The sequence below is a fragment of the Oncorhynchus keta genome, chromosome 27 (assembly GCF_023373465.1).
Source record: "Oncorhynchus keta strain PuntledgeMale-10-30-2019 chromosome 27, Oket_V2, whole genome shotgun sequence".
NCBI lineage: Eukaryota > Metazoa > Chordata > Actinopteri > Salmoniformes > Salmonidae > Oncorhynchus > Oncorhynchus keta.
This window is the reverse complement of record NC_068447.1, coordinates 14,036,807-14,062,761: the sequence shown is the minus strand read 5'-3', so window position 1 is coordinate 14,062,761 and position 25,955 is coordinate 14,036,807. Positions and strand designations below refer to the sequence as shown.

The window sequence follows — 25,955 nt, the reverse complement described above, 5'->3', positions numbered from 1 at the left end:
TCACCACTGGTGTCCCCCAGGGCTCTGTTCTAGGCCCTCTCTTATTCTCGCTATACACCAAGTCACTTGGCTCTGTCATAACCTCACATGGTCTCTCCTATCATTGCTATGCAGACGACACACAATTAATCTTCTCCTTTCCCCCTTCTGATGACCAGGTGGCGAATCGCATCTCTGCATGTCTGGCAGACATATCAGTGTGGATGACGGATCACCACCTCAAGTTGAACCTCAGCAAGACGGAGCTCCTCTTCCTCCCGGGAAGGACTGCCCGTTCCATGATCTCGCCATCACGGTTGACAACTCCATTGTGTCCTCCTCCCAGAGCGCTAAGAACCTTGGCGTGATCCTGGACAACACCCTGACGTTCTCAACTAACATCAAGGCGGTGTCCCGTTCCTGTAGGTTCATGCTCTACAACATCCGCAGAGTACGACCCTGCCTCACACAGGAAGCGGCGCAGGTCCTAATCCAGGCACTTGTCATCTCCCGTCTTGATTACTGCAACTCGCTGTTGGCTGGGCTCCCTGCCTGTGCCATTAAACCCCTACAACTCATCCAGAACGCCGCAGCCCGTCTGGTGTTCAACCTTCCCAAGTTCTCTCACGTCACCCCGCTCCTCCGCTCTCTCCACTGGCTTCCAGTTGAAGCTCGCATCCGCTACAAGACCATGGTGCTTGCCTACGGAGCTGTGAGGGGAACGGCACCTCAGTACCTCCAGGCTCTGATCAGGCCCTACACCCAAACAAGGGCACTGCGTTCATCCACCTCTGGCCTGCTCGCCTCCCTACCACTGAGGAAGTACAGTTCCCGCTCAGCCCAGTCAAAACTGTTCGCTGCTCTGGCCCCCCAATGGTGGAACAAACTCCCTCACGACGCCAGGACAGCGGAGTCAATCACCACCTTCCGGAGACACCTGAAACCCCACCTCTTCATGGAATACCTAGGATAGGGTAGTAAGGGTAAGCAATCCTTCTCACCCCCCACAAAAAGATTTAGATGCAAGTGGCTGTTCCACTGGATGTCATAAGGTGTATGCACCAATTTGTAAGTCGCTCTGGATAAGAGCGTCTGCTAAATGACTTAAATGTAAATCATCATCCCAGTACTGGAGGTAGAAACACACATAACACCATATCATCATACCAGTACTGGAGGTAGAAACACACATAACACCATATCATCATACCAGTACTGGAGGTAGAAACACACATAACACCATATCATCATACCAGTACTGGAGGTAGAAACACACATAACACCATATCATCATACCAATACTGGAGGTAGAAACACACATAACACCATATCATCATACCAATACTGGAGGTAGAAACACACATAACACCATATCATCATACCAATACTGGAGGTAGAAACACACATAACACCATATCATCATACCAATACTGGAGGTAGAAACACACATAACACCATATCATCATACCAGTACTGGAGGTAGAAACACACATAACACTATATCATCATACCAGTACTGGAGGTAGAAACACACATAACACCATATCATCATACCAGTACTGGAGGTAGAAACACACATAACACCATATCATCATACCAGTACTGGAGGTAGAAACACACATAACACCATATCATCATACCAGTACTGGAGGTAGAAACACACATAACACCATATCATCTTACCAATACTGGAGGTAGAAACACACATAACACCATATCATCATACCAGTACTGGAGGTAGAAACACACATAACACCATATCATACCAGTACTGGAGGTAGAAACACACATAACACCATATCATACCAGTACTGGAGGTAGAAACACACATAACACCATATCATCATACCAATACTGGAGGTAGAAACACACATAACACCATATCATCATACCAATACTGGAGGTAGAAACACACATAACACCATATCATACCAATACTGGAGGTAGAAACACACATAACACCATATCATCATACCAGTACTGGAGGTAGAAACACACATAACACCATATCATCATACCAGTACTGGAGGTAGAAACACACATAACACCATATCATCATACCAGTACTGGAGGTAGAAACACACATAACACCATATCATCATACCAGTACTGGAGGTAGAAACACACATAACACCATATCATCATACCAATACTGGAGGTAGAAACACACATAACACCATATCATCATACCAATACTGGAGGTATAAACACACATAACACCATATCATACCAGTACTGGAGGTAGAAACACACATAACACCATATCATACCAATACTGGAGGTAGAAACACACATAACACCATATCATCATACCAGTACTGGAGGTAGAAACACACATAACACCATATCATCATACCAGTACTGGAGGTAGAAACACACATAACACCATATCATCATACCAGTACTGGAGGTAGAAACACACATAACACCATATCATACCAATACTGGAGGTAGAAACACACATAACACCATATCATCATACCAGTACTGGAGGTAGAAACACACATAACACCATATCATCATACCAGTACTGGAGGTAGAAACACACATAACACCATATCATACCAATACTGGAGGTAGAAACACACATAACACCATATCATACCAGTACTGGAGGTAGAAACACACATAACACCATATCATACCAATACTGGAGGTAGAAACACACATAACACCATATCATCATACCAATACTGGAGGTAGAAACACACATAACACCATATCATCATACCAGTACTGGAGGTAGAAACACACATAACACCATATCATACCAGTACTGGAGGTAGAAACACACATAACACCATATCATACCAGTACTGGAGGTAGAAACACACATAACACCATATCATCATACCAGTACTGGAGGTAGAAACACACATAACACCATATCATCATACCAGTACTGGAGGTAGAAACACACATAACACCATATCATACCAATACTGGAGGTAGAAACACACATAACACCATATCATACCAATACTGGAGGTAGAAACACACATAACACCATATCATATACCAGTACTGGAGGTAGAAACACACATAACACCATAATACCAGTACTGGAGGTAGAAACACACATAACACCATATCATACCAATACTGGAGGTAGAAACACACATAACACCATATCATCATACCAGTACTGGAGGTAGAAACACACATAACACCATATCATCATACCAGTACTGGAGGTAGAAACACACATAACACCATATCATCATACCAGTACTGGAGGTAGAAACACACATAACACCATATCATACCAATACTGGAGGTAGAAACACACATAACACCATATCATACCAATACTGGAGGTAGAAACACACATAACACCATATCATCATACCAGTACTGGAGGTAGAAACACACATAACACCATATCATCATACCAGTACTGGAGGTAGAAACACACATAACACTATATCATCATACCAGTACTGGAGGTAGAAACACACATAACACCATATCATACCAATACTGGAGGTAGAAACACACATAACACCATATCATCATACCAGTACTGGAGGTAGAAACACACATAACACCATATCATCATACCAGTACTGGAGGTAGAAACACACATAACACCATATCATACCAATACTGGAGGTAGAAACACACATAACACCATATCATACCAGTACTGGAGGTAGAAACACACATAACACCATATCATACCAATACTGGAGGTAGAAACACACATAACACCATATCATCATACCAGTACTGGAGGTAGAAACACACATAACACCATATCATCATACCAGTACTGGAGGTAGAAACACACATAACACCATATCATCATACCAATACTGGAGGTAGAAACACACATAACACCATATCATCATACCAGTACTGGAGGTAGAAACACACATAACACTATATCATCATACCAATACTGGAGGTGCATAAAGCCCAACATCAGTCAGAGTTTGACCAGCCTTCATAGGGACCTATTAATAAAGACTAACTGTGGTTTATGACCTGGCTCATCAGTACAAACTGAGTTAAGCATGGCTGCTGGCACGGTGCAGTGGAAACCATAATGCTATAATATACACTACTCTGTACAATGAAAAACATTTCATCTCTGTGTAACAACCCATTAGCCCAGCCTGGCCACTAGATTCCATAGCTGTGAGTGAGGTCAGCGAGACCATTGTGCCTTTAAAAAAGAGAGAGAGAGAGAAAGAGAGAGACAGAGAGACAGAAAGAGCGAGAGAGAAGAGAGAGAGAGAGAGAGAGAGAGAGAGAAAAGAGAGAGAGACAGAGAGAGAGAGAGAGAGAGAGAGAGAGAGAGAGAGAGAGAGAGAGAGAGAGACATGGAGAGAGAGAGACAGAGGGAGAGAGAGAGAGAGAGAGAGAGAGAGAGAGAGAGAGAGAGAGAGAGAGAGGGGGCAGAGAGAGAGAGGACAGAGAGAGAGAGGGACAGAGAGAGGGACAGAGAGAGAGAGGACAGAGAGGTACACACAGAGAGAGAGAGAGAGAGAGAGAGAGAGAGAGAGAGAGAGAGAGAGAGAGAGAGGACAGAGAGAGACAGAGAGGGACAGAGAGAGAGAGACAGAGAGAGAGAGAGAGAGAGAGAGAGAGAGAGAGAGAGAGAGAGAGAGAGAGAGAGAGAGAGAGAGAGAGACAGAGAGAGACAGAGAGAGAGACAGAGAGAGAGGGGACAGAGAGGTACAGAGACAGAGAGAGAGGGGGACAGAGAGGTACAGAGAGAGACAGAGAGAGAGGGGGACAGAGAGGTACAGAGAGAGACAGAGAGACAGAACAGAGAGCAGAGAGAGAAAGAGCGAGAGAGAGAGAGAGAGAGAGAAGAGAGAGAGAGAGAGAGAGAGAGAGAGAGAGAGAGAGAGAGACATGGAGAGAGAGAGACAGAGGGAGAGAAAGACAGAGAGAGAGAGAGAGAGAGAGAGAGAGAGGAGAGGCAGAGAGAGAGAGGACAGAGAGAGAGAGGACAGAGAGAGAGGGACAGAGAGAGAGAGAGGGACAGAGAGGTACACACAGAGAGAGAGAGAGAGAGAGAGAGAGAGAGAGAGAGAGAGAGAGAGAGAGAGAGGACAGAGGGAGAGAGAGAGAGAGAGGGACAGAGAGAGAGAGAGACAGAGAGACAGAGAGAGAGAGAGAGAGAGGACAGAGAGTACAGAGAGAGACAGAGAGAGAGAGAGGGGACAGAGAGGTACAGAGAGAGACAGAGAGAGAGAGAGACAGAGAGAGAGGGGGACAGAGAGGTACAGAGAGAGGGACAGAGAGGTACAGAGAGAGACAGAGAGAGAGGGGGACAGAGAGGTACAGAGAGGTACAGAGAGAGGGACAGAGAGGTACAGAGAGGTACAGAGAGAGGGACAGAGAGGTACAGAGAGAGACAGAGAGAGAGACAGAGTGGGTTGCTGCGGCTACTATGTGTCTGTCAGGTGAAGGAGGGGTGGTGGTTTTTACTGCCTGTGTTTTAATTAGCAGCAACACTCAGAGCACTTAGCCAGCAGCAACCCTGAGAGAATATCGCTGATCAGCCACATCGATCCATGGCCAGAACACTTATGAGTGTTCATAAGGAGGCGATGGAAGAATGAGGGCAGACTAACAGCAAGAGAGGGCCCTGAATTTAGCATTAAAAGGAGAACTTATTCCAGACCACATTAAATCATCTCTCAGTAGATTCAGAGAGAGAGAGAGACCAGCTCCAGTTTGACACCCAAGATGGAAATACGGTCGCAACTGAAGGATCTTGTTGAACTGTTAAGTCTTAATGGAAGCATCATATGTGACAAATGGTTATCCATCCATACCTCACCTTTATCCATCCATACCTCACCTTTATCCATCCATACCTCACCTTTATCCATCCATACCTCACCTTTATCCATCTATACCTCACCTTTATCCATCCATACCTCACCTTTATCCACCCATACCTCACCTTTATCCACCCATACCTCACCTTTATCCATCCATACCTCACCTTTATCCATCCATACCTCACCTTTATCCATCCATACCTCACCTTTATCCATCCATACCTCACCTTTATCCATCCATACCTCACCTTTATCCATCCATACCTCACCTTTATCCACCCATACCTCACCTTTATCCATCCATACCTCACCTTTATCCATCCATACCTCACCTTTATCCATCCATACCTCACCTTTACCCATACATACCTCACCTTTATCCATACATACCTCACCTTTATCCATACATACCTCACCTTTATCCATCCATACCTCAACTTTATCCATCCATACCTCAACTTTATCCATCCATACCTAAATATATCAGAGCTGAGTAAACAACCAACACCTCCTAATATTCTTCATCAGTCCAGGGACATCGGCTGTGTTGTGTGTAAGTGTGTGTGTGTGCGCACATGTCTGTGGGTGTCTGTGCTCACGTGCATGTGTGTGGGCGTGCGTGTGTGTGTTAGTGAGTGTGAAAGTGTAAATCTTTGTGCAGCTGTCCTGGGAAATATCTGGGAGTAAGTCAAGCAGGGAATGCACCAGTGTGGGTGCTGAAAGGCTGAACTGAACCTGTTCACACCAGGCTCCAAATGTCCTTACATCTCTATAGGGTCCAGTTGGTACTGGGGTTAGATCTCTATAGGGCCCAGTTGGTACTGGGGTTACATCTCTATAGGGCCCAGTTGGTACTGGGGTTACATCTCTATAGGGCCCAGTTGGTACTGGGGTTATATCACATTAGGGTCCAATTGGTTCTGGGGTTACATCTCTATAGGGTCCCGTTTGTACTGGGGTTACATCTCTATAGGGCCCAGTTGGTAGTGGGGTTACATCACATTAGGGTCCAATTGGTTCTGGGGTTACATCTCTATAGGGTCCAGTTGGTACTGGGGTTACATCTCTATAGAGCCCAGTTGGTACTGGGGTTACATCTCTATAGGGTCCAGTTGGTACTGGGGTTACATCTCTATAGGGCCCAGTTGGTAGTGGGGTTACATCACATTAGGGTCCAATTGGTTCTGGGGTTACATCTCTATAGGGTCCAGTTTGTACTGGGGTTACATCTCTATAGGGCCCAGTTGGTACTGGGGTTATATCACATTAGGGTCCAATTGGTTCTGGGGTTACATCTCTATAGGGTCCAGTTTGTACTGGGGTTACATCTCTATAGGGCCCAGTTGGTACTGGGGTTATGTCACATTAGGGTCCAATTGGTTCTGGGGTTACATCTCTATAGGGTCCAGTTTGTACTGGGGTTACATCTCTATAGGGCCCAGTTGGTACTGAGGTTACATCTCTATAGGGTCCAGTTGGTACTGGGGTTACATCTATATAGGGCCCAGTTGGTAGTGGGGTTACATCTCTATGGGGTCCAGTTGGTACTGGTACTGAGGTTACATCTCTATAGGGCCCAGTTGGTACTGGGGTTATATCTATATAGGGCCCAGTTGGTACTGGGGTTACATCTCTATAGGGTCCAGTTGGTTCTGGTACTGAGGTTACGTCTCCATAGGGCCCAGTTGGTACTGGGGTTACATCCCTATAGGGTCCAGTTGGTACTGGTACTGAGGTTACATCTCTATAGGGCCCAGTTGGTACTGGGGTTATATCTATATAGGGCCCAGTTGGTAGTGGGGTTACATCTCTATAGGGTCCAGTTGGTTCTGGTACTGAGTTTACGTCTCCATAGGGCCCAGTTGGTACTGGGGTTAGATCTCTATAGGGTCCAGTTGGTACTGGGGTTAGATCTCTATAGGGTTCAGTTGGTACTGGGGTTACATCTCTATAGGGTTCAGTTGGTACTGGGGTTACATCTCTATAGGGTCCAGTTGGTACTGGGGTTACATCTCTATAGGGTTCAGTTGGTACTGGGGTTACATCTCTATAGGGTTCAGTTGGTACTGGGGGCACTAGTCCAACTTTGGACTAGTAACCAAAAGGTTTGCAAAATCAAATCCCCGAGATGACAAGGTAAAAAAATCTGTCGTTTTGCCCCTGAACAAGGTTAATTAACCAACTGTTCCCAGGCCGTCATTGAAAATAAGAATTTGTTCTTAACTGTCTTGTCTAGTTAAATAAAGGTTAAATAAATAATTGAGGTAAATTATGGATCAGCAGCTTCCTGGGCAGGGCCACTGAATTAACTTCCCCCAATCACATCGCTTGTCACACTACAAAAACAAAACACAACTTGAGACCATCCTCACTTCTATCCATCAAACAGACATATAAACTACAGTTAACCTTTTGTGGTCTTGTTTTTCAGCCATTAATCGGAAATGCCTTATTTAATAACAGCATTTTGTGAAATGGTTTTAGAAGGCCAGCGATGGTCTTCACAGTCCAATGAGGTGTTACATTTGTTCAATAAGTAAACCAAATCCGATAGGTGAGTTAATGGCAGTATTCAAAGCCTTGTCGGGTTCAGAAACACACAGTGTACAGGTTGTTGTCATGCCCTCTTCCCAAGGCCCTGATAATGAAATCCACAGGAGAGCCATACAGTGTGTTTTTGGAGGTAATATAATGTACAGTATTTCTGGAGGTAGTGTAATGTATTTCTTGAGGTAACAATGTATTTCTGGAGGTAACATAATGTATTTCTTGAGGTAACAATGTATTTCTGGAGGTAACATAATGTATTTCTGGAGGTAATATAATGTACAGTATTTCTGGAGGTAACATCATGTATTTCTGGAAGTAGTATAATCTATTTCTGGAGGTAGTGTAATGTATTTCTGGAGGTAGTATAATGTATGTCTGGAGGTAACATCATGTATTTCTGGAAGTAGTATAATCTATTTCTGGAGGTAGTGTAATGTATTTCTGGAGGTAGTATAATGTATTTCTGGAGGTAACATAATGTATTTCTGGAAGTAACAATGTATTTCTGGAGGTAACATAATGTATTTCTGGAGGTAACATAATGTATTTCTTGAGGTAGTATAATGTATTTCTGGAGGTAACATAATGTATTTCTGGAGGTAACATAATGTATTTCTTGAGGTAACATAATGTATTTCTGGAGGTAACATAATGTATTTCTGGAGGTAACATAATGTATTTCTGGAGGTAACATAATGTATTTCTGGAGGTAACATAATGTATTTCTGGAGGTAACATAATGTATTTCTGGAGGTAACATAATGTATTTCTGGAGGTAACATAATGTATTTCTGGAGGTAACATAATGTATTTCTGGAGGTAACATAATGCATTTCTGGAGGTAACATAATGTATTTCTGGAGGTAACATAATGTATTTCTGGAGGTAACATAATGTATTTCTGGAGGTAACATAATGTATTTCTTGAGGTAATATAATGTATTTCTGGAGGTAACATAATGTATTTCTGGAGGTAACATAATGTATTTCTTGAGGTAATATAATGTATTTCTGGAGGTAACATAATGCATTTCTGGAGGTAACATAATGTATTTCTGGAGGTAGTATAATGTATTTCTGGAGGTAACATGTATTTCTGGAGGTAACAATGTATTTCTTGAGGTAATATAATGTATTTCTGGAAGTAACAATGCATTTCTGGAGGTAACATAATGTATTTCTGGAGGTAACATAATGTATTTCTGGAGGTAGTATAATGTATTTCTGGAGATAGTATAATGTATTTCTGGAGGTAGTATAATGTATTTCTGGAGGTAGTATAATGTATTTCTGGAGGTAGTATAATGTATTTCTGGAGGTAGTATAATGTATTTCTGGAGGTAGTATAATGTATTTCTGGAGGTAGTATAATGTATTTCTGGAGGTAGTATAATGTATTTCTGGAGGTAGTGTAATGTATTTCTGGAGGTAGTATAATGTATTTCTGGAGGTAGTATAATGTATTTCTGGAGGTAACATAATGTATTTCTGGAGGTAGTGTAATGTATTTCTGGAGGTAGTATAATGTATTTCTGGAGGTAGTATAATGTATTTCTGGAGGTAACATAATGTATTTCTGGAGGTAACCTAATGTATTTCTGGAAGTAACAATGTATTTCTGGAAGTAGTATAATGTATTTCTGGAGGTAGTATAATGTATTTCTGGAGGTAGTATAATGTATTTCTGGAGGTAGTATAATGTATTTCTGGAGGTAGTATAATGTATTTCTGGAGGTAGTATAATGTATTTCTGGAGGTAGTGTAATGTATTTCTGGAGGTAGTATAATGTATTTCTGGAGGTAGTATAATGTATTTCTGGAGGTAACATAATGTATTTCTGGAGGTAGTGTAATGTATTTCTGGAGGTAGTATAATGTATTTCTGGAGGTAGTATAATGTATTTCTGGAGGTAACATAATGTATTTCTGGAGGTAACCTAATGTATTTCTGGAAGTAACAATGTATTTCTGGAAGTAGTATAATGTATTTCTTGAAGTAATATAATGTATTTCTGGAGGTAACATAATGTATTTCTGGAAGTAACTATGTATTTCTGGAGGTAACATAATGTATTTCTGGAGGTAACATAATGTATTTCTGGAGGTAACATAATGTATTTCTGGAGGTAACGTAATGTATTTCTGGAGGTAACATAATGTATTTCTGGAGGTAACATAATGTATTTCTGGAGGTAACATAATGTATTTCTGGAGGTAACATAATGTATTTCTGGAGGTAACATAATGTATTTCTGGAGGTAACTATGTATTTCTGGAGGTAACATAATGTATTTCTGGAGGTAACATAATGTATTTCTGGAGGTAACTATGTATTTCTGGAGGTAACTATGTATTTCTGGAGGTAACATAATGTATTTCTGGAGGTAACATAATGTATTTCTGGAGGTAACATAATGCATTTCTGGAGGTAACATAATGTATTTCTGGAGGTAACATAATGTATTTCTGGAGGTAACATAATGTATTTCTGGAGGTAACATAATGTATTTCTGGAGGTAATATAATGTATTTCTGGAGGTAACATAATGTATTTCTGGAGGTAATATAATGTATTTCTGGAAGTAACCATGTATTTCTGGAGGTAATATAATGTATTTCTGGAAGTAACCATGTATTTCTGGAGGTAATATAATGTATTTCTGGAAGTAACCATGTATTTCTGGAGGTAACATCATGTATTTCTGGAAGTAACTATGTATTTCTGGAGGTAATATAATGTATTTCTGGAAGTAACCATGTATTTCTGGAGGTAACATAATGTATTTCTGGAAGTAACTATGTATTTCTGGAGGTAACATAATGTACTTCTAGAAGTAACTATGTATTTCTGGAGGTAATATAATGTATTTTCTAGCCTTCTTTTTCAAGTGAAAGGCAGGCAGCTTTGAGGAGATTAGTGGTTGTGTGTAAACTGGGGGAAGCTTTTGTGTTGGGCCATACAATGCAGCTTATCTCTGCCAGTCGTGAATTGATTTTCCTCAGGCCATGGTTCCACTGGGTCTGAAACTAGCAAGTGGAGACAAACTGGCCTGGTTCTGTCAGACATGTCTCTGGGCTGCAGGCGAGGCAAGGCGAGGCAGTGAGGTAATCTTACTTTTTAAAAAACAAACCCATCACTGGATAGAAAAAACCCATTTGAAACTAGCGCTACCTTTGAAGACTTATCCTTAGCTCTTAATGGAAACAACAGTTATAGCTGAACAAATGGATTGATAGAGTGACAGTGACCAGAAGGAATAGCTTCCATTTGTTCAGATATAACTGTAAATTGTGAAGTGTCTGTTGAAGGAGCCCATATGAAAGATACGCATATTGGAACCAAGTTCATTTTATTGTAGGCATTACTATGTTTCAAAGATGATGAGCTTGGGGAATATTTTTCTTAAATAATTTGTGTTTATTCAGAATAAACTAATAAAGATTCAATTATACTCTGGCAAGGATCAGCTGCAGTTTAACCATCTGTCAAACATTTTTATTTGACCTTTATTTAACCTGGCAAGTCAGTTAAAAAAACAAATTAGTATTTTCAATGAAGGCCTAGGAACAGTGGGTTAACTGCCTTGTTCAGGGGCAGAACAACTGATATTTACCTTCGATCTTGCAACTTTTCGTTACTAGTCCAACATTCTATCCACTAGGCTACCTGCCGCCCTGAAATTAAGAGAACAAATACGATACTGTAAATTGAGGATGCAATTCAGGGTTTTCACACCCACCCCGGGTGCACGTTTTGGTTTTTGCCCAGGACAGAGTTTGAGAAAAACCTTGGTGTAGACTATGACTAGTAGAATTGGCTTTGTCATCAATGCTGGCTCCCTTCTGGTGACAGAGTGAAAATCATTTCCCCTTAATGATGAAGGCTTTCCTGTTTCATTTAATTAAGTTTCAAAATTCTACCGACTTCAGCAAAATTACCTTTGAATAAGGGCCTTTTTCCTTCTTAAACATACACAGCAATGAACAGCGAGTCCATATTAGTGAACATAAATTACGTTTTCTGTAAACCACACTTCATTTCATCATTGTGATTATCGCACTAGGAAAATATGTACTGTATGCTGCATCCTGGTGGCAGATTTAAGGTCAGACTAGCGTGATTGAAGAAACAGATAGGGTCATCTGGAATGGTCTTATTAGCCATGAAGGATTACGGCTGGTTCAGAGCTCACTCCATAAACATAGAGTATATCAATTGCATGTTGAGGCCATGGTTGAATTGGTGCCATCATATTTGAGGTAAGTGCATTAACCGGAGAACACCAAAGCATACTTTTCACATGATGACACTGAAACATTCTCTGTAGATGACTTTGGGAGTCTAAAAAGTGTTCAGAGCAGGCGTAACTAATGCACTGATTTCTCAATTAGGGGAATGCAGCGGAGACTCACTCCCTTTCCATTGCTGGTGCTTAAAGCAAAACAATCAGGATGAAACAGGCTCATAATTCATGCTATTGATAGCTAGATCACACCATTTAGAGGACCTGCTACAGAGCCCACCTGCTACAGAGCCAACATGCTACAGAGCCCACCTGCTACAGAGCCCACCTGCTACAGAGCCCACCTGCTACAGAGCCAACATGCTACAGAGCCCACCTGCTACAGAGCCCACCTGCTACAGAGCCAACATGCTACAGAGCCCACCTGCTACAGAGCCCACCTGCTACAGAGCCAACATGCTACAGAGCCCACCTGCTACAGAGCCCACCTGCTACAGAGCCAACATGCTACAGAGCCCACCTGCTACAGAGCCCACCTGCTACAGAGCCCACCTGCTACAGAGCCCACCTGCTACAGAGCCAACATGCTACAGAGCCCACCTGCTACAGAGCCCACCTGCTACAGAGCCAACATGCTACAGAGCCCACCTGCTACAGAGTCCACCTGCAACAGAGCCCACCTGCTACAGAGCCCACCTGCTACAGCCCACCTGCTACAGAGCCCACCTGCTACAGAGCCCACCTGCTACAGAGTCCACCTGCTACAGAGCCCACCTGCTACAGAGCCCACCTGCTACAGAGCCCACCTGCTACAGAGCCAACATGCTACAGAGCCTCACAGGTACAGTATCTACGACCTCAGAGACTGACGGGGATGCAAATATGCAACAATCACAAGAAAGAGGGTAAATACCATATCATTATAATGACTATTGTATGAGGAAAAAAGTGCAGAGGAGATGTTGGAGGATAAAAACAACCTCAAAGATGTATCATAAACAGCAACATATATCAGTGCTTCAGAGTGGTGCAGCGGTCTAAGGCACTGCATCTCAGTGCTAGAGGCGTCACTACAGACACCCTGGTTTGATTCCAGGCTGTATCACAACCGGCTGTGATTGGGAGTCCCATAGGGCAGCGCACAATTGGCCCAGCGTCATCTGGCTGTCATTGTAAATAAGAATTTGCTCTTAAATGACTTGCCTAGTTAAATGAAGGTTAAATGAATAAATATATAATATCCTCCCCTAATTGATGTAAAATTGACCTTTTCTTTTTTTACATTGACAATGAGGTGACATGTTCACAGTATCATTAACATGTACGTTGGTTCATGGTAAATCTTTTCCATTAGCGAGGCCTTTGGTGTCAAGAGCAGGGCAGGTCCTTTCGAGACCTGACAAGTATGTTCCACTGAGAAACACCAAAGACATTGGTAGTCTGATTGGGCACTTGATGAGAATAATAGAATAATGAGGGCATGCTGGTTCAGAAAGCCTGAAAAATAACATGTAAGTGTTTTTTTATTCAAAAACTTTGCTACCATGGTTCGGGAAATAATGATGTTCTTTGTGAGAGCACTTTCCATCAAGAGGGTAGTGCGGAACTCGTTGTGCAAAAGGCCTTTACTCGACGTTTCCTGGGTAACACTGCCAATGTCTGTCGCTATGGGGTCAGCAGGGCTTAGCAACACTTACATCCGTGGATTAATTTGGGACTATTTTAATCTTTTGATACAAAAGATGAAAAGTCCCATGTATTAAGATTCAGCCAATCAAAGTTATACGCGTGCCATGTTTAATCTGCAACGTAAAGCATGCTGTCAAACAAAAATGCATAAAATGCACAAAAGCCCTTTACACTACCAAAGCAAATGCTTATTGAGTTTCAAAGACCCCGATTTATCATTTATTTTGAAAGGCAGTGTGTATATGTGTGGGGGGTGTATCATACTGATTTATTCCAGCTATGGCAGCACATTGCTGATGTCTGCAGTAAAATCAAGCGGAAGAAACAAGCAGGCGTGTGTCTGAGCTGATTACAGTCTGTGGTATGCCTTTTGAAATGATTCCCGTATATATCCTACAGTTGGCGAACATCATTTATGGATTGATGTGGATCAGCATGAATTATCATATAGAGTTGTCTAATCTGTATGTATGCGCACCTTAGAAAAAGGTACTGTGTTTCTCTATGGACGCAGGTGGCATGTGGGTCATGCATGATGCACCTGTTGCATTAGAACTGAAATGACATGAGTCCAACCACACCAGGAGTAAACCAGTAGTATACCTTAGTTGGTCTATTTAGCTGGAGAAAATGAATGCATTGAAATAACAAAGTAGAGGCGGAGAGACGGGGAAGAGATGGAATGTGGAAGGGGGATGTATTTGACTTCAGGCTGTATTTGGGCAGAGACAGGGCACAACCTTGTGTTGTATTTGTGCAGGATGTGATGTCAGACCCATGTGTTGTTCTCCTCTGTCTATTGGTCTGCCTCTCTGTCTGCAAACTGTTATCTGTCTGCATCAATGACCCAGGGCTTCTCTAGATCTTTGGCATGGACATCTATCACACGCTGAACTGCACATCACAGATCAAGGGTCAACTTCACATACAGCAGTCCTGAAAATAGACAAACACACAGCAACGTGGACATACGGGCCTCGCGGCTAGTTTCTTAATGGCAGTTCTATGTACCAGGGTTGGGTTCAATTCAAATTGAAAGGAGTCAATTCAGGAAGTGATTTGAATGAACAATTCTGAAATGTAATAACTTTTCAAATAAATAAGCTTGCACTTTCAGTTGATTGACAAGTCATTGAAAATAAATGTAATTTCTTATATTATTGAATAATAATGTTTGTTAACCTGCTATATTTGATGTATTTTTAAACGCATATAGCAGTCTATAAATGCATATCACTGCGAGAGTGACAGAGCAGCTGTCTCAGGGTGAGAAAGGCCAGGCAGTGGGACGCGACAGGAGACAGGCTTGTTTGTCCACTACAATGCCCCCTCTCTCCCAGGGAGGGGCCCTGATTGGAAGAGGAGATCGTTGCAGGGATAAGAGACCTGACAAGAGAACAGTTATGAGGCAGTGAAGGAATAATATGAGCGGCCTGGCTGTGTGTTTAGGTCCCATGGGAAGAATCTGAGTTAGTTCCACTCAGAGAACATTTTTCATCACCACGCAGAGGCCAGTCTCACTTAGTTTAAGCATTACAATCCCTACATTAACAGATATTAAAGAAAAACCTGAAAGTGAAAGCAAATCAAACTGCAACAGGCTAGAGTTGCCCTGTCTGGTAAAACATACTGTCACAGCTGGTGAACATGTTCAACGTATGCTTAACCTAACTAACCCCCACCACAGAACAGGGGCCTCCCATGAGGACAAAAGTGCTGACTGATATCTGAACGTTCTCAGCAAGGGGCGGAGTAAACAGGAGATGAAATTGATTGATTCAGCATTGCCTATCTGAGGACACTCACAATTGCATTAGCATGGACCCCATGGCTTTAAAGTCACCTGGCTACAGCACTGTGGGAATGAAGCTGCGCCACTCGTCTGGACGGCAAATTGATTGATGGCTGTTGCCTTGAGTGTTTGGGGGGGGGGACAGCACACACCAGAGACTGAGTCTAATCTGCGGCATGTCTTTACTATGGCTAAATGACTATTCAGGAGAGATCCATCAGTTGAGGGCAGAGAGACAGAGACGGGGGGGATGATGTGGCCCGCTGTGTCACAGGTAATCACACCATCTATTCATCTAAACATCCCATTCAAACAAAGAGGGAGGAGAGACGGGGGTGGAGAAAGAAAGACAGAGATAGAGAGATACATGGGGGGGAGGTAGCATTCAAAAGGGGGAGGGGAGTCAGTTGGGGGAGGGGCATCAGTGGGGGAAGGGCTAAGTTAAAAAAAAACATCAATCTCAAGGTTGGGTTTCTCTTTTCTGTCAGACCGAGATGAAGCAGAGGAGTGTGAGGGAGGCCTAACATTTACAGTTCATGTTGTATATTCAACGTTTTATTTTCTTAATAGCTGTGCAGACATGGATTAGTTTACACTGGGCTCTTCAAACGATCACCCATGGAGATCCAGTGTGAATGCTTATTCACTCTGGTTATCAAGGTGAAATATAGACACACATTGGCTTGCACAGTGGGTAGACAGCAGTAGCAGCATATAGCTGTCTACATGAAGAGTATTAGCCTATCCCTGTGCGTGACAAACAACTTCAAATGTTTATCTGTAGGTGAAGTGATTAAAGCACCCATCTATTTATGCTGATCGCCTCACTATATTCATAGAGCTGTCTCATTGTTTACACAGCATCAGCGGTTCAATGTCTTGAACAATCCAAACCCCAACAACCTCTAACCTTTGGGCACTCAGTTAATGGTCTACCACAAAACTACTTTTCAATTTCATTTTAAATGCATAGCCGGAGCGCGGGGTGGGTGTCAGAGACAGAAAGAATAATGACACGAAGGAAATGAGTGATAGTGGATAGAAGGACGACAGTTGCTCTTCGTGGCAGGGTCCTTCCGAAGGCCTTCACTATGTAGCGCACCAGGCAGCATGTGTCGGCCAGGGAAAGTACAACAATCAATCCTAACCTGACCCATTGAGGTGTGTGTGCCGGAGACGTGATCCTCATTATTAAGTTGCCACGGGACATCAATTGTCCTGTCGAAGGAAGGCGGCCCGCAGCCTGGGCTTTGATCTGCAGGGGTTAGGGGGGTTAGAGGGGACACACTCCGTGGCAGAAGCCTGGTAATTTTCCTACCGTCCTACCCCAGGAACACTCCGGCCCATCCACCCACACCACATTCCCTTTCCGTGGTGTTACATTGTCCAACCAAATGAAGAGTCACATCCTGTGACTGGCTAATTGTTTTACAAGATTCCCTGGGGTTACAGTGTCAACCAGATGGGTCACAGAGGGCAGCCGTCTGTGACATCACTATGAGACAGAGGGAGAGAGAAAGAGAGGGAGAAAGAGAGAGGGAATAGGAGAGAGAGGAAGAGAGAAAGAGAGGGGAAAGAGAGAGAGGGAATAGGAGAGAGAGGAAGAGAGAAGGAGAGAGAAAGAGAGGGAGAAAGAGAGGGAATAGGAGAGAGAGGGAGGAAGAGACAGAGGGAGATAGAAAGAGAGAGAGGGAGGAATAGAGAGGGAGAGAGAAAGAGAGGGAGAAAGAGAGGGAATAGGAGAGAGAGGGAGGAAGAGAGAAAGAGAGAGGGGAATAGGAGAGAGAGGGAGGAAGAGAGAAGGAGAGAGAAAGAGAGAGAGGGAGGAAGAGAGAGGGAGAGAGAAAGAGAGGGAGAAAGAGAGGGAATAGGAGAGAGAGGGAGGAAGAGACAGAGGGAGATAGAAAGAGGGTGCTACAGAGTGTGTGAGAGAGAGAGAGAGAGAGAGAGAGAGAGAGAGAGAGAGAGAGAGAGAGAGAGAGAGAGAGAGAGAGAGAGAGAGAGAGAGAGAGAGAGATATGGGGAGAGAGCAGACTCTCAATGTCAGCTCTTTGACATGCCACATGTTTCACTGGGATTGAGAAAACAAGTTTAATGCCCTGAATTGATGTCTTTGCTGATTTTGCGGATAAAGTATTTTTTTCTGATCAGTGACTCAATGAAAAGTCACCTTGATTTCTTCTGCATATTATTTCCACGAGAGAGAGCAAGAGAGGAAGGGGGTAGGGAGAAGGAGGGTGAAGGAGGGGGAGGGAGGGAGAGAGGGGCAGAGCAAGAGGAGAGAGGCATTCTCTGTCTCTATACCAGTATTAGTATAGGACCTGTAGAAAACTACTTCAAAAGATCAGTCTATGATCAGCATAATAGTACAAAAGTACTTATTGAGCTTTTACCTTGCACCAAGATCCCAAACCCAACAAAAATACACAAGATATTTTACAGTAAATACTGTATAAACACATTGAGTGCAGTCATGTTAATAGGCCAGGCACTCACTGAGGTGTTCTGGCATTGGATACAGGAGCTGTTGAAGCGTACAGCTGGGATGCGTTGCATCTTGCCCTGGATGTTAAACACACACTCATAGTTCTTCTGTCCAGACTGGGGCTGAGGGAGGTTCCGGGCTCGCAGCGTGATTGGCCGAATGATCCCTGCAGGTACCAGAATGTCACTGGTGGGCAGGATCTGGGGACAGCCCTGAAAATCAACAATCACAAATAAAAGTTACAGATTAACACTCTGCTCATTTTCTTTGCAAAGCCAAACTCATTACAATAAAAGTGATTAATAAACATAATCGTTAATTAAAACTTGGTCTACATAGCTAAGGAAGACGTATTGATTCCAGTTTATTGAGCGGTGAGCAGCAGTGAGTAATGTCCATTAGCGGCACTACTTCAACAACAGGGCAGAAGGACTCCTGTACAGACGCACAGAGGCCATTAAACGTGGGAATGGCTTGAAACCAAAGCAAAAAATAGGTTCAAATCCCTATTACACAGCTGTTGGATACATCTCTGATTTGATGAGCCACAAGTTTCTCTGAAAATCACACTGATGAAGCGGGAAATTAACATCTTCCTTAATCCTGCATGTCTGCCTGTGCTAGTGAGGTGAGCACAGAACGAGAGCCCAGAGAGGGTCCAGGCATTTATCACAGGGATTCATATTGACATTGCAGGAAACAATGCATAAACGATCTCGGAAGTCACAGGAAAGTCAGTATTGATGCAATGATTACAATCTGAGAAAAATGACGATGAGCGCATCCCCACCCGAGAGATACCACAGCAGCTTAATGACACACTCTGTATTAAAGGGTATTTAGAATAATCTGTTACCCATTTCGCACTGAACAATAATCAAGGAGGCTGTAAAAGTCTGCCAGGGTGGATGAGATAAATCAGAGGCCTTGTCTGGGCGGGCGTTGGTGGCGAGGTGGGCGGGTGGTGGTGGCGAGGAGGGTGAGGAGAAGCCTCTCTAGTCTGCAGGACAGACACACAGAGCGCCAGCCAACGCCTCGGTGAAAATGATGCAACTCCACAGCCCACACAGCCATAAATCTTGTCTGGCAAGTGATTTGTAAAGGTTTATATATATGGTGCATCAATAAATCTCATTTTCATACTCTGTGGATGAAGAGACAGATTTACTTCCTGCAGGGAGGTGGTGGGGGTGGTGTTCTGACTTCAAATGAATCTGATTTATCAGCATAACCTCTAGCATAGCCTCTTGCTCCACAGTGAGAACCGAAGGCTCCAGAATGGAGATGGTTAGCCTTTTGGAGATTATGAATGTCTCAGATTGCTTCTCAACGCTGCTCTGTCAATTACCAGGTTGACATTCAAAACACCAAATAGATCCACATATGCCACACCGAGTCACCAGGAACCTAGCATCAACACCTGGTGTGCCAGAACATTCTAAATCATGTTCAGTGTGCATACATCAAAGGCTATATGACTGCAAACACTTCTGAATAGCAAAACTTTCCCTGGTAACAGCCAAATACATTTGACCAAATTTGTACATTTTGTAAAAAGGGGAAAAACGAGGACAGACTAGCAACATTCTGGTAACCAGGTGATGCTGTACAGTAGCACATCTCTGATGGGCTAAGAGCTACTATCTATCTGTAGAGAGCTCTATTCAATGGCTGACATATAAGTACCGTGGATCTGGTTACTCAGGGCCTGAGTGGATTTCATTGCTACCTACATCAGAGTAAAAGCAGCATGGGCCTTGAAGAGCATCACAGAGAGGCTTTGAGTGGCTGGCACATCAGAAACATCATGATTCATTTAACACAGTAGTGCAGCAAGAGCAGTAACATATTTTAGGTGAGGACTCACGTCTCATGAAACTTAATGGGGTTTTCACCGTTTTCAATTATTTAAGTGGACACATTATAATACCCAAAACTACTACTACAAAAACAAGTTTTATCAGAAAAGCATGAATGTGTGTGTGTGTAATTCAAAATGAATCATTACTTTGGTCATTCAAAATAAATGTAAGTATTCTCTAAGTCGTTACACACAGTGTTCTGGACAGAGGCATTTCTCGTGGTTTCTCTCAGTGGAGTTTGAACATGAATGAATTCCTCTGTATGTGTTTAACACACGCATAACCCCAAGATGCCACCACCATTCATTCTCGTCTGCTAAATTTAATTAACAAGCTTTAATCGACTACATACTTGGGGTGAAACAAGATAAGTGGTTTGTTTATCAGAAACGTTAGTGTGACATTTTAAAAAGCCCGGGGCAGGTAAGTGAGGTTTGTCATGATGAATTGGGACTCTTTCCACAAAGACAAGGAGAATACATTTCAAATAGGCTGATTCACGAATCAAATCAAATGTTTTTTGTCACATGCCTAGTAAACAACAGGTGTAGACCAACAGTGAAATGTTATTTGTCACATGCCTAGTAAACAACAGGTGTAGACCAACAGTGAAATGTTTACTTACAGGTCCTTATCCAACAATGCAGAGTTAAAGATAAATATTAAAATAAATAAAGTTAACACGAATGCATCCGATGTGTGCTCTACTTGTAATGCTGGCTATGCTGTGATGCACGCCATGCAGTACATGGGACACTAATGCAGTAAGCCATGCAATGAAGGAGCAGTCCCTCCTCGGTGGTAGGCCGACAGATCTGTAACAGTATAGTCTCTGAGGCAGCTGTGTATTCCCCCCTGAAGGGCCGTTCCCTGATGCTGATTAGCACCCCATTAAGGCGGCTCAGGCAGTTTACAGCCTGTTGACAGTGTTTCCATTAACCTTATTGTGCATATCCCAGTTATCACACAGCTAAGCACTTTTCTCTGTTGAAACATTAAAAGCCAGAGACGGGAGGCGGAATCATTTCTCTCTGTCTGTCTCTCTCTCTCTCTGTGTCTCTCTGTCTGTCTGTCTCTCTCTCTCTCTCTCTCTCTCTCTCTCTGTCTCTGTCTGTCTCTCTCTCTCTCTCTCTCCCCCCTCTCTTTTTCAGTCTGTTTCCCTCTTGCTCTCCCTCTCCCTCTCTCTCTCCCCCCCTCTCATTTTCACTCTGTTTCCCTCTTGCTCTCTCTCTCCCTCTCTCTCATTCTCTTTCGCTCGCTCACTCTCTGAGAGCAGAGTAAGCAGAAAAAAGGATCTGTTGCTGTTTTCATATACATTTCTCCACCATTGCTTAGTCACTGTTCTTTCCCTATTCCATTTCTAGTCTCTTAATCTCATTTACAGTCTCCGTCACTGTAATCCTTGAAATGGGCCCCCTACGCATGGTAAAAAAAACACAACCCTCCAAATCATCTGAGAGCTGCTCCAATTAAATGCTAGCTACACAGCAGACTCCTTATTCTACCTAATCAAACTCCAACTAGCAGCTTCTAAACTCACCCTGGGAAATATATGGATTAAACACTGTGAGTTTGCTATTCTGGACTCCAGTGTCTTCTACAATGTATACTGAACATTTATATTATATAAACACAACATGTAAAATTGTGATCCAATGTATCATGAGCTGAAATAAAGCATCCCAGAAATGTTCCGTATTAACAAAAACATTATTTCTCTAAAGTGTTGTGCACAAATTGGTTTACATCCCTGTTACTGAGCATTTCTCCATGCCAAGATAATCCATCAACCTGAAAGGTGTGGCATATCACAAAGCTGATTAAACAGCATGATCATTACACAGGTGCACCTTGTGCTGGGACCAACAAAGGGCCATTCTAAAATGTGAAGTTTTGTCACACAAATGTGTCAAATCGGAGGGCATGCTGTCCGGTCCTCTGGCAGTCTCTATGGGGGTGCCACAGGGGTCAATTCTCGGGCCAACTCTTTTCTCTGTATATATCAATGATGTTGCTCTTGCTGCGGGCGATTCCCTGATCCACCTCTACGCAGACGACACCATTCTATATACTTTCGGCCCGTCATTGGACACTGTGCTATCTAACCTCCAAACGAGCTTCAATGCCATACAACACTCCTTCCGTGGCCTCCAACTGCTCTTAAACGCTAGTAAAACCAAATGCATGCTTTTCAACCGATCGCTGCCTGCACCCGCATGCCCGACTAGCATCACCACCCTGGATGGTTCCGACCTTGAATATGTGGACATCTATAAGTACCTTGGTGTCTGGCTAGACTGCAAACTCTCCTTCCAGACTCATATCAAACATCTCCAATCGAAAATCAAATCAAGAGTCGGCTTTCTATTCCGCAACAAAGCCTCCTTCACTCACGCCGCCAAGCTTACCCTAGTAAAACTGACTATCCTACCGATCCTCGACTTCGGCGATGTCATCTACAAAATGGTTTCCAACACTCTACTCAGCAAACTGGTTGCAGTCTATCACAGTGCCATCCGTTTTGTCACTAAAGCACCTTATACCACCCACCACTGCGACTTGTATGCTCTAGTCGGCTGGCCCTCGCTACATATTCGTCGCCAGACCCACTGGCTCCAGGTCATCTACAAGTCCATGCTAGGTAAAGCTCCGCCTTATCTCAGTTCACTGGTCACGATGGCAACACCCATCCGTAGCACGCACTCCAGCAGGTGTATCTCACTGATCATCCCTAAAGCCAACACCTCATTTGGCCGCCTTTCGTTCCAGTACTCTGCTGCCTGTGACTGGAACGAACTGCAAAAATCGCTGAAGTTGGAGACTTTTATCTCCCTCACCAACTTCAAACATCAGCTATCTGAGCAGCTAACCGATCGCTGCAGCTGTACATAGTCTATTGGTAAATAGCCCACCCATTTTCACCTACCTCATTCCCATACTGTTTTTATTTATTTACTTTTCTGCTCTTTTGCACACCAATATCTTTACCTGTACATGACCATCTGATCATTTATCACTCCAGTGCTAATCTGCAAAATTGTAATTATTCGCCTACCTCATGCCTTTTGCACACATTGTATATAGACTCCCCCCTTTTCTCTACTGTGTTATTGACTTGTTAATTGTTTACTCCATGTGTAACTCTGTGTTGTCTGTTCACACTGCTATGCTTTATCTTGGCCAGGTCGCAGTTGCAAATGAGAACTTGTTCTCAACTAGCCTACCTGGTTAAATAAAGGTGAAATAAAAATAAAAACACAACACAATGCCACAGATGTCTCAAGTTTTGAGGGAGCGTGCAATTGCCATGCTGACTGCAGGAATGGACATCACAGTTGTTGCCAGATAATTTTATGTTAATTTCTCTACCATAAGCTGCCTCCAACATTGTTTTAGACAATTTGGCAGTAAATCCAACCGGCCTCACAACCGCAGACCATGTGTCACCACGCCAGCCATGACATCCACATCTGGCTTCTTCACCTGCGGAATCGTCTGAGACCAGCCACCCGGACAGCTGATGAAACTGTGGGTTTGCACAACCAAATAATTTCTGGTAGAAACTGTCATAAACCGTCTCAGGGAAGCTCATCTGCATGCTCATGGTCCTCACCAGGGTCTTGACCTGAATGCAGTTCGGCGTCGTAACCGACTTCAGTGGGCAAATGCTCACCGTCGATGGCCACTGGCACGCTGGAGGAGTGTGCTCTTCACGGATGAATGCCGGTTTCAACTGTACCGGTCAGATGGCAGACAGTGTGTATGGTGTTGTGTGGGCGAGCGGTTTGCTGATGTCAACGTTGTGAACAGAGTGCCCCATGGTTTGCGGTGGAGTTTGGTGTGGGCAGGCATAAGCTACGGACAACTGACACTTTTTTTGCATTTTATCCATGGCAATTTGAATGCAAAAAGATACCATGACAAGATCCTGAGGCCCATTGTCGTGCCATTCATCCGCCGCCATCACCTCGTGTTTCAGCATGATAATGCATGGCCCAATGTCGCAAGGATCTGTACATAATTCCTGGAAGCTGAAAATGTCCAAGTTCTTCCATGGCCTGCATACTCACCAGACATGTCACCCATTGAGCATGTTTGGGATGCTCTGGATTGACGTGTACGACAGCGTGTTTCAGTTCCCACCAATATCCAGCAACTTCGCACAGCCATTGAAGAGGAGTGGGAGAACGTTCCACAGGCCACAATCAACAGCCTGATCAACTCTGTGTATGAGGCAAATGATGGTCACACCAGATACTGACTGGTTTTCTGATCCACACCCCTACTTTTTTTTAAAGGTATCAAATCAAATCAAATGTTATTAGTCACTTGTGCCGAATACAACAGGTGTAGGTAGACCTTATGGTGAAATGCTGACTTACAAGCCCCTTAACCAACAATGCAGTTCAAGAAATAGAGTTAAGAAAATATTGACTAAATAAAGTTTAAAAATTATACAAAATAGCACAATAAAATAACAATAACGAGACTATATACAGGGGGTATTTGCAGGGGTACAGGTTAGTTGAGGTAATTTGTACATCAGCAGTCTTATGGCTTTGGGAGTAGAAGCTGTTAAGGAGCCTTTTGGACCTAGACTTGGTGCTCCGGTCTGCTTGCTGTGCGGTATTAGAGAGAACAGTCTGTGACTTGGGTGACTGGAGTCGTTGACCATTTTTTGGGCCTTCCTCTGACACCGCCTGGTATACTGTATCTGTTTTCATTCTATGGAGTCTCAAAGGAGTGTAATAACATTTGTACAAAAATGTGTAATTAGATTGTTTCATTTTTACATTAGTAGATGTGCAGTATACTCTGTCGCAAACCTCCGCCCATAACTCATCACTGATAGTCAGACCAAGGTCCTTTTCCCAGATTATTTTCAGAGGAGTAAAGGAGGAGCCTCCTTTCTCAGAAAGGAGTCAATAGATGTAAGATATTTTGCCTTTAATGGATTGTGCTGTGACAAGAAGGGTTTCAACTTCATTCAACTGAGTTCTAAACCTCTTCTTGGAAGTAAATGAGGAAATGACATGTCTAACTTGAAGATATAAAAAAAAGGGATATTGGCACATTGAATTCACTGCAGAGCTCTTGAAAGGATTTCAGTGTAGTGGTTTTCTGATGACATAGGTCTGAAAAGGTCCTGATTTCTAGAGTATTTCTAGAGTACTATAGGAGAGTGAGAACATATTTGGGAGGAAATGCAGTCCCTCCACGCTAGTAGGGTGCTGTAAATCACAAAGGTTTTGGCTATGTTGCCCACTTCACTAAAGTTATTAATGAATAGAATTGAGCTTAAGGGCAATGAACCACAGGATTGGGCTTCTGTCTGAATCTACGTTGACTCTTGTCTGTTTGTGATCCATGTTAGCAGACCAGTAGTACAATTGAAGGGAGGGAAGGGCAAGACCACCCTTAGATTCAGGTTTCGAAAGAGTGGAGAACTTGATCCAAGTTTTTTTTTTGCCCCATATACATTTGGTGATGCTTTGGTTAGTTGTCTTGAAAAAGGAAACTGCGAGATAGCATGGGAGCATCTGAAATAAGTAG

The 25,955-nt window shown here is 43.2% G+C and overlaps 1 protein-coding gene across 6 annotated transcripts in view; it reads right to left on the bottom strand.

Annotated features, from left to right (window-relative positions):
- plxna3 (plexin A3) overlaps positions 1 to 25,955 on the bottom strand; it is a 226,275-nt gene that overhangs the window by 47,727 nt on the left and 152,593 nt on the right. For all 6 annotated transcript variants that reach the window (XM_052481722.1, XM_052481723.1, XM_052481724.1 and 3 more), the window contains one exon: positions 18,552 to 18,752. In XM_052481722.1, coding sequence (XP_052337682.1) covers positions 18,552 to 18,752 — 201 coding nt within the window. The remainder of the gene's footprint in view (positions 1 to 18,551; positions 18,753 to 25,955) is intronic.